The sequence below is a fragment of the Akebia trifoliata genome, chromosome 3, assembly GCF_017979445.1.
Source record: "Akebia trifoliata isolate Shusen 1 chromosome 3, ASM1797944v1, whole genome shotgun sequence".
Classification (NCBI taxonomy): Eukaryota; Viridiplantae; Streptophyta; class Magnoliopsida; order Ranunculales; family Lardizabalaceae; genus Akebia; species Akebia trifoliata.
Genome location: NC_141377.1, coordinates 4,807,963 through 4,821,248, shown reverse-complemented (window position 1 = coordinate 4,821,248; position 13,286 = coordinate 4,807,963). Strand labels below are relative to the sequence as shown.

General features: G+C 34.7%; 2 protein-coding genes across 2 annotated transcripts; both read left to right on the top strand.

Moving 5' to 3' along the window:
• Window positions 1-1,327: 1,327 nt before the first annotated feature.
• On the top strand, window positions 1,328-3,686 carry LOC147405667 (senescence-associated carboxylesterase 101-like). Its single transcript, XM_086433453.1, has 5 exons — window positions 1,328-1,462; window positions 1,561-1,610; window positions 1,696-2,050; window positions 2,146-2,709; window positions 2,786-3,686. Exons 1-5 carry the CDS (start codon window positions 1,457-1,459, stop codon window positions 3,590-3,592), a joined length of 1,782 nt encoding a protein of 593 aa, XP_086289579.1. The 5' UTR covers window positions 1,328-1,456; the 3' UTR covers window positions 3,593-3,686.
• A 3,320-nt stretch (window positions 3,687-7,006) lies between these two features.
• On the top strand, window positions 7,007-10,497 carry LOC147405666 (peroxidase 31-like). Its single transcript, XM_086433452.1, has 2 exons — window positions 7,007-7,508; window positions 9,767-10,497. The coding sequence occupies exons 1-2, from the start codon at window positions 7,107-7,109 to the stop codon at window positions 10,355-10,357; spliced, it is 993 nt and encodes a 330-aa protein (XP_086289578.1). The 5' UTR covers window positions 7,007-7,106; the 3' UTR covers window positions 10,358-10,497.
• The last annotated feature ends 2,789 nt before the right edge of the window (window positions 10,498-13,286 follow it).

The following is a 13,286-nucleotide window of genomic DNA, read 5'->3' as shown; positions in this document are numbered from 1 at the left end:
TACTTGCCTCTTATTGATAATAAACTTTGTATGGTAGGTTGTTTCTTTAATGTATGAGGTTATGGAGTTAATTAGTTTCACTTAATTAAGGTGTTAGTTCCTACAATGTAGAATTCAGTTGTGGAGACTGTGAGTGGTTTCAAGTCCCCACTCTCTCTGTTCTTAATGAGTGTTAGTTATAGTAGAAACTTTTGGACTAAGTTCTATGTAGGGGAGAAAGTGTGGGAGGTGGTTTTAGATGTTTAATTTGTTATTTAATTTATTTTTCGAGAATGTTTAGTAGCAGAGATGGATAGACAAATCAGTTTCTCCAATATAATATTGAGAAGAGTCGAGTTAATGTTCAATTTCTTGTTCGTTGTGTGGAAACAGATTTACACAATTCGGCGTAAAGAAGCTTACAAGCTCAAATTACAATATACATATTGCGTCGTGGGCAGGGCAGGGGATGCACTAATAGGGGGTTTAAATGTACTTATAAATGAGAGGTATTTGTCTCTTTTAAATATAAATATATTTGTAAGATTAGATATAAAGAAGAATGTAATAAAATTGGTAAAATTAGAATAAATCAATTATTGCTTTCCATGGTAAAAGGGTGCCTCACGACGATTTGAATCATCGAAGACGAGATGACTTAAACAAGTTAATTCGGTATCAATGTGAGACATATAATATTGCTTAAAACCATGATGAGAAATGCAATCGGTAAGCCTTAGCAATCAACATGGCTCGGCCACTAATGACCTGATTCTAATCGGGTTCAAAATTTTATCCCAAATCTGACCCGTTTAAGGATCACGGTTGAGTCGGGCCAAATAAAAAATACTTGTCCAAGTATTTTCAATAAATAAAATTATAACACAAGTTACTGAGCCAAATCGGACCGAGCCGTTAGACTGACCGATTCTTCCAAGCCCCGAACCCGGCCTGAACAAGAATCGGGCATACCCGGCCCACTCTGGTTACTAAATGGACCCAATCCACATCCATGGTGGACAGGCCAAAATCTGGTCCGTTGATAGCCCTACCTATCAGCCTGATTTTGATGATGTGGTCCCACCACATTGAAAGGCTGAGATGAGAGGGGAAGAGAAACACATGTTTCCTAGGTACGAGATTCATACATTATTGGACCTCAAAAGTTTTCTTCAAGGGATATGTCGACATTAACCCCCCAACCAAAAAATGCCACGTGGTGCATCAATGACCACTGGACTAGAAGTCTAGACCACGACCCTTAATTGAGAAGGCTTTGACCTAGAAACTTTTCTCAAGAATCTTAGCAAGTTGAGTTCTACTTTCCTACTCTTCCACCATGTCTATTAGTAAATCTATATATAATAAGGAGAAATAATGTTAGATTTACAAAGTTTTCAAAGTACTTTATATATATATATGAACTTTTGATATATTTTAATAGTCTTGTATCCAAATCAGTGTCAACTTCATTAAAATGAGGGTAATCTTGTTTTCAAATGTAGAAATTGTTCCAAATTTCAAAATTTGATTTTGATTTTTTCTTATTTTCTCTAACATTTTTCTAATAACTTGTTACAGAGAATTAATGGTTCATCAAGTAGTCCACACTCTTCACCTCATCAATCTTTGTCAGTGAAACCTTTGTTTTTTCTCAATTAGAAACCAAATTATTTCTTAAAACATTAAGTTGTTCTTCTTTGTTGTTTCTTGTAGGTTTAGCTATGGACTTGAATTGGCAGATTTGGTGATTGGGTCTGATCTTGTTCATCGTTCATGGGCTGCGATTTCGAATGTCTACGACGATGACATTGACATTTCTACGGATCGATCATCTCGTTTCTTAGTTAGATACAAAGCTTATGAACAACCCAATTACACAATTATAGCTTTTGGGTCTTGTAGCAGAGATCATCAACAAGAAGTCTTGATCCCATCACCTACACTTGAACAAAATCACAATCTCTTTGAATTCCTATGCAGCAAAGACAACCCTTCGTTCTCTATTAACAAAGAGGCCATCACCCTTTTTAGCTCTCTCTTTGATGAGCTCTCTCACCTCTACAATCAAGTACTCTCTATCTTTCTCTCTTTTTTTTTTTTTTTTTTTAAATAAAAAAAAAGTAAAATTTGAATGTTAATTTGTTAATTTTGTTATTTGTGAAGTTGGGAAAATCAAGTCCAATGATAATCACTGGTCACTCATTAGGAGGATCAATTGCAACTCTATACACACTATGGTTATTAGAGAACATCACACCATCTTCCCCCTATCTCCCTCTTTGCATCACATTTGGATCACCTCTTATTGGTGATTATGGTCTCTTACAAGCCATATCCGATCGACAAACATGGAATCATCAATTTCTCCACTTTGTCTCCTACTTCGACATCGTTCCTCGGTTGTTCATCTCCCCCAACAATCCATCTCTTGTTCACAATTCGTCTATCCGAACAAGTGGTTATAAGCCTTTTGGCACATTTCTATTGTGTTCTCGAGTGGGTTATGCTTGTTTTGAGGACCCGGAATCAATTTTGGAATTAATGGCAACAATTGGGGAAGAAATTGAAAGAACCCGTGGAGTGCAAGACGTTGAATTCGTCGATTATGGAGAGATCTTGGAACACCTAAAGGGCAGAATTGTATACAAAGGAGATCTAGAGATTCCACGTTTGCCATCTTCGCTTCGGGGAGGGCTCGTTCTACAACTTAAAGCAATTGGACTCAAAGTAAGAATGGGCTTCAATTTGATTTTTTTTTTCTTCCACAAATTCACTCTACTTGAATTCTCAAAACCCATTGCAGCAACAGAACATTGAAAATGATGCTCTGGTGGTAGCGATGGAGAATCGTGAACGATCGAATTGTCTCAACAACATGAGGAGCCGTTCCGATTCAGTAAAGAAACTGACTGATATCAAACTAAATATGGCTCTTCTAGAGTGGTACAAGAAGGTATGTAAGGGTGTTGATATGGGCTATTATGATTGTTACAAGAACCGACGGATGCAACGAGACATGGATGTCATCAAATACAAAAACATCCTAACAAACTATTGGAAAGACATTGTAAGAGAAACTGAGAGTAAGCCTAAGAAACAAGGGGTAGGCTTTCGGATCCGTTGGCTCTTTGGGGGAACAAATTATAGAAGAATGGTTGAACCACTTGATATTGCTGACTACTATAAGGTGCATGGTAAGAAGGATTATAAAACTCTAGGAAGACAACATCACTATATAATGTTGGAGAGATGGCAAGAAGAGGTGGAGAAGAAAGAAGAAGGGAAGGCTAGGACCCGAACCACGGCACTTGATCAAACGAAGGATTCTTGCTTTTGGGCTCATGTGGAGGAAGCGAAAATCTTAACCCGAACGTTGAAAAATGGAGAAGGAACAAGTGGGGGAAGAGAAGATTCATTAAGGGAGGATTTGATGAAGTTTGAAAGTTATGTTATGGGTTTGATAAATAATTTCGCGTTATCGCCCGAGACATTCTTGAAGAAGAGTAGCTTCATGCAATGGTGGAGAGATTATGAGTTAATTCTTGAACCTGGGTATAGTTGTGCACTTGTTGAATTCATGAAGACTCATAGTTATAGAGAATATGCTTAAGGGTAGGATATTGTTGGAGTGAATTTTGTATGAACTTACTCTTCACCATTAATGGTGACCTATCAATCTAAAAATAATTGGTCAAAATTAACAAGTTGATTGCTATGGTCAAATTAAACACTCAAATATAATTTCGTGGGTAAATTAGCATTTCATGAGCTGAAAATGAGTTATTTATGATTCCGGCTAACTGTTCCTTTTAATTACCAAAATGTGAATGATCACGTTTTCGTCAAAAAAAAAAAAAAATTCAGAGCAAAATGAATTTGACGGTAGTCACTTTATAAATCTCCAAATTCGTTATCGTTCTTGTAAATTTGTCAAAAGTTGATCACTTTTTGGTAAATACCCCTAATTTCATTTGGTAACTATAGGAAAAGAAAGAAATGTGGGTCCAATTTTTTTTAGATTCCACACCTCAAGTTTTGTGTGATCTTTTTGACTTTCTTTGTCATTCTCTTAGAATCTGATTCTTGCCTATAATCCAATTCTAGAATTCTCCCATACTTAAAAATTAAAAATGGGGTGAGCCTCATCTCTTAATATTTTGAATTTTGAATTTTAATTTTTTTTATAAATATTTTGTCTCACAACTATTAAAAAAAAAGGGTGGCAAAGGGACATTCTGAATTTAGATCTTGAAGTTTTCTAGAAAATAAGACGAGCGAGGCTGTAAGAGAGGTCGTTCAATACATTTCCTTTTAATAAATTCCTTTACCTTCGGCACAAGGCAACAAAAATGTAGTTTCTAAGTTGTATCCCTTATCCCTTATCCCGTCCTTGTCGTGTCCAAGTGGAGACCATGGACACCATGGGAGAAGGGAATGGGAAAGCGATACGACTTCAAAGTCATATTTTCTTGTCAAACACTCTTAGTACACAAAATTTAATAACTTAAAAAAATATATTTTTTATTATTTTTCAACATATTTTAAATAAACATTTGAGGTCACCATCCATGAATAATAAAAAAGAAAAAACACTTTCCTTACTAGCTTAGTAAGATTTCAAATCTTACTAAGGGTTGTTGGGTCACATGAATTACCACATTGGCAAACCAACGCCATAGAAATTAGTAAGATTTGAAATCTAACTAAGGGTCATGGGGTCACATGAATTACCACATTGGCAGCCCAACACCATAGCTTCTCGATTTCATGGAAAAACATGAAAATAAATGTTTACCAAACTCCCAAATTTAAAATTAAAATTAAACTATGAAAAATAACTTTTTTTCTCGAAGTCGTAAATATTTTGTCCTCTATATCCTTGTGACATCACATTATGTTTTTTGATGCCACAATACCTTACAACCCTTATTAAGATTTGAAAATACTAAAAATGGATTTTAAAAAAAAAATACTGTTTTTAAAATTTAATCTAAATCATAAATATGTTCACATGGCTCAAATGAGAACCTCAATTTACATTCTATATGTTTTCCTATATGATCCTTTGAGTAATGATCCATAATAGTGTCCCATTCTTATAACAAGATATGGTGTTTATGTGACACATTTTTATTAGAGTTCAAACACACTGGGCCATGTGCATGACTGGATTAAGAGTCCTAGGTGTTTTTAAATTCCAACAAAAATGTGCCACATAGACACCATATCTATATTATAAGAATGGCATATCGTTCCTGTTCTAGATCCTAACTCTAATCCTTTTTCTTTATACATACTATTTATTTAAAGGGCTTGCAATTTAAAAATTAATTAAAGGGTGATTATGGAAACTAACCAACATGATCCATGATTGTGCGATTTCAAATTTATAGATTTTTCACCAAAATGACCCCAATTATATTAGGTTTGAGTATTAAGATGAGAGCATTTTTGAAATCCAAATTTTGATGTGAGCTACTTTCTACTCCACCTTCTCTCATTATAATAGTAAAGGTATTATTAATAATTGAATAATACTCAAGTGACCTCCAAATTGTACTACATATAAGACATCCTTATAAGAAAGTGTGTAAGAACCATAAATGTTTTCATCAAGATATGAGTAAAAAATATCTAGGATTCCTATATACTTTCATGTCAAGATGTGCGATATGAGGTACAATCTTGAGGTCACTTCTGCACGACTCTTAATAATTTATTCTATATTATAAATCTAAGATAATCAAATTGTAAAACAAGTTTGACACATGAGAATTGGACCATAATCAAATGTGTAATGATTTTCTGACACCCCCCTCTGACACATGCCCCCATCACAAAATCGTAGATTAGTTGCCTCAGGATATGTATTAGGGGTGCAACTTAATTCGGTCCAAACTGAGAACCGAACCAATCTGTGAATTTTAGATTGGGTTGGTTTGATTTTAATTACATGCGGTTCGATTTCAGGTTAAAGAAAATAAGAACCGATGGGTTTGGTTCGATTTTCGATTCAGGGTTGGTAAATTACCGAACCAAATCAAAAATCGATATTATATATATATATATAAATAAAAGGTAATTTTTTTAAAAAAAATCCAAACCCTCCTCTTCGTCTCTTATCTTTGCGGCTGCGATTGCAACTTGCGCTGCCACCAACTACCACCGGTTGCAATTGTCTCTCTCTCTCTTGTTGTTTTTGCGGTTGCGATGATGTGACTTACAACCTACAGCTGCCACTGACAGAAACCAGCACATCTCCCTCCCCCCCCTCTCTCTCTTTCTCTCTCTCTCTCGTTGTTTTTGTGGCTATGATGGTGTGACCTGCAACCTGCGGCTGCCACCGACAACAATCGGCACATCTCTCTCTCTCTCTCTCTCTCTTCGATTGGGACCTGCGATTCGCAACATGCGGCCTGTGATATACAACCTACGACAGGTTTTAGTTTGGTTTTTATTTATTTTTTATTTTTTATGCATTCTTTAGTTGTGCTGATCTTTAGTGATTATAGGGTTTTGACTCGAAGAATTGGGGATCAATTTCGTGTAGAATTCGAATGATCTCTCTCTCTCTCTTTTGACAATCCCATCGAATCAATTCGAATTAAGGTCGGTTCTGGTTGGTTCGATTCTAGACCCAGTCGGTTCGATTCTGGTTCTCATATAATAGAGTCGATTTTGGTCGGTTCGATTTTGATTTTGCTCTAAATGGAATCAAGTTGCACCCCTAATATGTATAATCATAAATCTTTTTTTTTTTTTTTCTTTTCTTTTTATTGCGAGGCAATTGCTCTAGGATTTTGTGATTGGGACATCATATTACCACGACTCTAATGAAATTCACTTTTATAACATATAATTGTCAAACTGTTTGACTTTTGGTGATACTAAATTAAGAGTTCACTAGTTGCATGTGCGCCACGTGTCCAGGTGACCAATCACACTGACTTTTTACCTCCAAAAATAACCCATCTCCCCCCTCAAACCCCTCCCCTTCACAAACATTCCCCAACCATCTCCCACCCTTGTGTCTTCTTCTCACAAATTTTCCTCAAAGAAAGAGATCCTGCTTCCTCTCTCCTCCTACCCTTCTGAGGAAGCAGGTCTCTCTCTCTCTCTCCACCATGGAATTACCAGTACTTCTCATTCTTCTCTTCACCTCCTGTGTTACCTTCACTCCTTCACAATCAAAACTCACCACAACCTACTACTCCAAATCATGTCCAACGATGGAACAAATCGTACGAGACGCCGTAACCAACAAACAAATCAACAACCCCACCACTGCGGCTGCTACCCTCCGTCTCTTTGTCCATGATTGCATGGTCGAGGGCTGTGATGGCTCCATCCTTATAAGCTCCAACAGCTTCAACAAAGCCGAGCGTGATGCCGACCTCAACCTATCCCTTGGTGGAGACGCCTTTGATCTCGTAGTCCGTGCCAAGACCGCTCTCGAGCTTACATGCCCAGGCATCGTCTCATGCGCTGACATCCTTGCTCTTGCCACTCGTGATCTCGTCATTATGGTACTAATATAGAATATTAAAAATATATATATCAATGAGATCATCCTTATAAAAAACAACCCATTCCAAAACTTCTAAACCCATGAAAAGTTATTACAAACTAAGGGTAAAAATTGCCAATCCACAATTCTTTAACTTATAAATTAGGGTTAAAATTTTTAGACTAGGCAGATTTTTTTTTTGCTAGATGATTTTCTTATCATAAAGATCATACTCAAAAAATAAGCCATTCTCACTTTTAACCTATATAGGACAAAATACTTGATCTATAAGTTTGTCTACGGAACCGACTATATATATATATATATATATATATATTATATATATATATATATATATGGGTCCCGTTCAGCAAGAAACATTTTGGCAAAACATTTTTCAAAACATGGGTTAGAGGTCTTGTAATGGGTTGATTTTTGGTGATGATGATCACTACGGTGAAGAGATCATCCTCACCAAAAATCAGCCCATTCCAAGACTTTTAGTCCCAGTTTACAAGTTGAAAAATCGTGGACCGTCCATTTTTTGTAGAGATCATCCTCACCAAAAATCAGCCCATTCCAAAACCTCTAACCCATGTTTTGAAAAATGTTTTGCCAAAATGTTTGTTGCTGAACATTTCCCTATATGTATATATATAGGGAGTGGTTCGGTAGCCCTAAAGTTTGCCAAATTTGGTGTCAAACATTTTTTTATAAATCACTTTTGATGGGGTTAGAAGTTTTGAAATAGGATGATTTTTTATGAGGATGATCTCTACGGTGAAGAGATCATCCTAAAAAAAAATCAGCTCATTTTGAAACTTCTAACCCTAGTTTACAAGTTGAAGAATCGTGGATCGTCCAATTCTTGTAAATCACTTTTGATGGGGTTAGAAGTTTTGAAATAGGCTGATTTTTTATGAGGATGATCTCTACGGTGAAGAGATCATCCTCACAAAAAATCAGCTCATTTTGAAACTTCTAACCCTAGTTTACAAGTTGAAGAATCGTGGATCGTCCAATTTTTGTAATTCACTTTTGATGGGGTTAGAAGTTTTGGAATAGGCTGATTTTTGATTAGGATGATCTCCTCATCATAGAGATCATCCTCACAAAAAATCAGCTCATTCCAAAGCTTCTAACCCATATTCTGAAAAATGTTTGACACCAAACTTGACAAACTTTAGGGCTGCTCAACCGTCCCCATACATATATATATATATTACCTAACATGCATTGCCTTATGTCATTCATATAGCATATCTCATCACATACCTTCAAGATTTAGATGAGCATCAAGTAAAGCAATTTTTTTTTTTTTGGTATATTACCTAGATTAGATTGATGAGGTGACCCACTTTCTATATTGGTAGATTTTTTTTTTTTGGTCTATAAACTCTATAGGTATAATAGAATTTCAAAACAATTAGATTCTTCTTGATAGAATTTATATATATATATTTGCTAAGTCTTGTAGAATATATATATTGAAATGAGTTACCAAGAGAGAGATTGTGTTCACCTATGAGATTAGATTAAATACAGAAATACAATAAATTATAATTATCCTAAATATTTAATATAATCGCAATATAAGATAATGAATTTCGTGTATCACAATACATGCACGTTTGTGAGCTCGGATCCCTAGCTCTAGAGATATATGGGATGAAAATCAATCAAGAAGTATTATTAGATTAGGGGGAATACAAGATTTAAGTAACTGGGCTAAGCCTTATGTCCATGGATCATAGATGAGAAAGTTTTACTGTTATTAACAATAATTACAACCCTACCTTATATAACCATAGGTTTTCCAATCCAAAATTTAAAATGTCATATTATACTCAACTCTCCTGAAATCCAAAATGCCATATCTTTGGCCTTACATCAAATACCCCTATTAGAGTTTTGTTACGTCTGGGTTTCTACTTCATATTTCCTAGGCAAACTCTGCTTCGTCCAATCAAGGTAATCAAGGCCCACAAATTTTAGAAATCAAATTTGATGGTTTAGGACTGTTGAAATTTTGATGTTCCCCATATTCGATGTCTTAGCCATTGAAAAAAAAGATTGACAATGAAAAATTCGACGCTTTGGTCCATTGAATTTTATGAATTCAACGGCCTTGGGCTGTCGTATATGGATTTTTTTTTCTCCTGTTGTGCCCAAGCTAGGTATTTGATAATAATACCCGGTGAAACTTTAATTTTAAGACATCTAACCCCACAACCGTATTATATTGCATCATAGTTTAATACTAGAATATTTCTATAGGTTGGAGGTCCATTTTACAAAGTCCGATTAGGCCGTAAGGATGGATTCATCTCTCAAGCTTCTCGTGTGGAGGGAAACCTCCCTAAAACTACAATGCAGCTAAGCGAGGTCATATCGATCTTCGAATCAAAAGGGTTTACTATACAAGAGATGGTGGCTTTACTGGGTGGACACACCATTGGATTCTCTCATTGTTCGGAGTTCGCGAATAGGATCTACAATTACACAGCATCTTCTTCAAAGATCGATCCATCGTTAAATCCTGAGTTCGCTGCGGGATTGAGAAAGGCATGCGCGAACTACAATTCGGATTCGGGTATGGCGGCATTCAATGATGTGATGACTCCAAGCAAATTCGACAACATGTATTATCAGAATCTCCAAAGAGGGATGGGTTTGTTGGCAACCGATCAATTCTTGAATAGTGATCCAAGGACTAAGGCTTACGTAGACTTGTACGCCGCGAATCAGGCTGCTTTCTTTCAGGCATTTTCTCATGCAATGGAGAAATTTAGTGTTCTTGGGGTAAAGAAAGGACATAAAGGAGAGGTTAGGCACAGATGTGATTCTTTCAATGGTCTTAGCTCTTAAAACACAAATGAGATGGTCAAGATGATGAACAATTTCGATAGTAGATTATTTGTTCTTGATGAGTGTTTGTTTGTTTAATATTTATGTGTATGTTTATCTATTTATGAAAGTAATCGTAACTTTATTGAAATATTTTTATACTTCTTTTTGATCATTGGGCTGTATCTGATAATTGGTTTGGACTTTGGATTGTTTGTGGAATTAATGCAACAAAATAATATGCTCTTAGTTAGGATGACAATAATCCGAAATATACCTGATGTTCGAATCGGTTTGATCTGAAAAATATGAAAAATTGGATTTTCGGATCAATCCGCTTTGAAAAAAATTCGACATTAATATATTTTAATACATTTTTTATTATTCTTAATTTTATATAAATACATATTGATAATACATTTTAGTCTTTTTTATTTTTCTCTATATTTGTATTTAGAAAGTAGATTTTTTTTAAAAATTTTTATGATTTTATATTTTTTGAACATTGATAATTTAAAAATAAGGCATGTGTTCGATTTTGATTTAAGGATGAAATGAAACAAATTAGATTCGGTTCACATATTCATTAATTAGATATATGAGTGGTACTGATCTGGTACCAAATCGATCCGTTGATAGCCCTACTCTAAGTCTAACATATGGAGGTCATTAGTTTGATATTTTGTATATAGGTCTATCTAGAGGTAAATGAACATTCAAGGGTTAAGTGGGCCCAGAATAGAGTTCCATGTGGCATGTCAAAGGATGATGAGTATAATTGCCATTTAACTCCAATATGTATAAGATCAGAACGCTTTCATTGATTCGTTAAAAGTTCAAGGAGGCAAATCAAATTATTTTAAACTAGTAGGTGGCATGTGCAAATGGGCATTATTACAATTTTTTTTTAAAAAGATTTATGCATGATTTAATTTTTAATAATCATTTTAAAAAATTTGAATAGATAATCGAATTTTATTTCATCTTTTTATTATTTAATATAATTTAAAGAATTTTTTTTTTTTTTTTTTTGTAATTTAAATATTAACTTAAGGTGACTCATATGAGACAAGTTAATTTGGACTAGTCGACTTGGTCTCCTAGAGATCAGTACTATGATCCTAGGGATACATCATTTTAGGAATCCCTAACATCTTCTACAATTTGATAGATGGGGAAACTCAGGGTGGAACTAGTAAGGCCCCTAGTGAGGGCAATTGCCCCCACCCCTATATTTTCAACTAATTACATGTCCCATTTCTTTCGCCCCCTCCCCATTTTTCAATTTTTTGTTGATGACATTGCCTCTTGATCAGGCCTTCTCATATATTAATTTGAAATGACCTAAATATCATTTTCTTCAATTTCTAACCAAAAATCTCTGAATTTCTTTCAACTATTCATCTTCAAGTTTTTCAACTATACAACTAATTGTAGTTTGCCCCTACTACAAGAAAATCTTGTTCCGCCCCTGGAGAACCTCAACCATTGGTTGTGGGTAATATTTTCTTATTTATATGTGTAAATTACCATTTAATGAGCTAAATTTGACGAATTTACAATTCTGGTTAATTGTTCATTTTAATTACCAAAATGTGAAACATAAGAAATCACAGGTTTAACATGACAAACACGCTTGTTTTTTTCTTGTTGGTTTGTATAATGACAATCTGGTTAAAAGTAGTGAAACTTGTGAGATAGTCACTTGAAACCTGGGAGGTTGTCACTTTAAACCTATAAAATTGTCACTTTAGGACTTCTGATATCGTTATCGTTCATGTTTTGGTAATTAAAATGAATAGTGAGCCAGAATCGTAAATTCATCAAAAGTTGGTCACATTTTCGTAAATATCTATATTTTTATTGTAAAAAAATAATTCTATTTTTTTGGGTGATTTAGACATACCCCCCTATGTTTTGCTGAAAATTAGAGATATGTTTTGAAAATGATGACATGCATCCCTTGACCTCAGTCTTTTAAACAGACTAAGGGGAAAAGACTCAAATGCCCTCATATTTAATATCTAGTCAAAAATTCATAATTTTTTATTTAAAAATCAACCATCTTCAATCTTTATGTTTAAAAAAATTTAACCTTCATTATATATCTTAAGATTGTATTTACTTTAAGCCTTCAACATTCAAATCTCAAGGAAAGATACAATTTTTGAGAAAGTATAAAATGATGAAATTTTGGATAGAAAAGTCTATGATGTTTTACAAAAGGAGATAAAAAATGACGAATGAAAATAAGGTTGAATATGTTAAAATTATCTTGAAAGTCGAAGATGATTAGATTTGAAGAACAATCTGGATTTTTGGCTATAGATTAAAGTTTAGGGCATTTGAGTCTTTCCCCTTTAGTCTATTCAGGAGATTGAGATCAAGGGATGCATGCATCAATCCCAAAATATAATATTCAACAAAACATAGGGGGTATGTCTAAATCACCCTTTTTTTAGTCGTGATAATCTAATTACCTCACGTCGCATACTCAATCGACTCCCCTAAAGTGACATGTGCGAAAATAGTAGATCTATACCCCTCGGGATACACAGTTGCACATTCCCATAAAAGTGTAGTTGTGTATCGCGAGGAGTACAAATCTATGGTTCTAGCACATGTCGCTATGTGGCTAGTCAGATTATCACGATCCTTTTAACAAATAAATAAATAAATTCATGGAGACATGCATAATATGCAATATTAACAAGGGAGCTAATCAAAAGAAGTTCCATACGATATATATCTGTATAATGAAGAGGAGGGGCCCACTTTGAACATCTTAAAATTGGAAAAGAAAACTGATCCAGCCTGAAACACTAAGAAAATACATTCTTAATAAAACAAACTTACCAACTAAATAAAAAAATCATTATTATGTGATCTTCCATGATTTTGGTCAGGCCTTCACATGATTTGTTGATCCTCAGATCGACGGCCCACAACC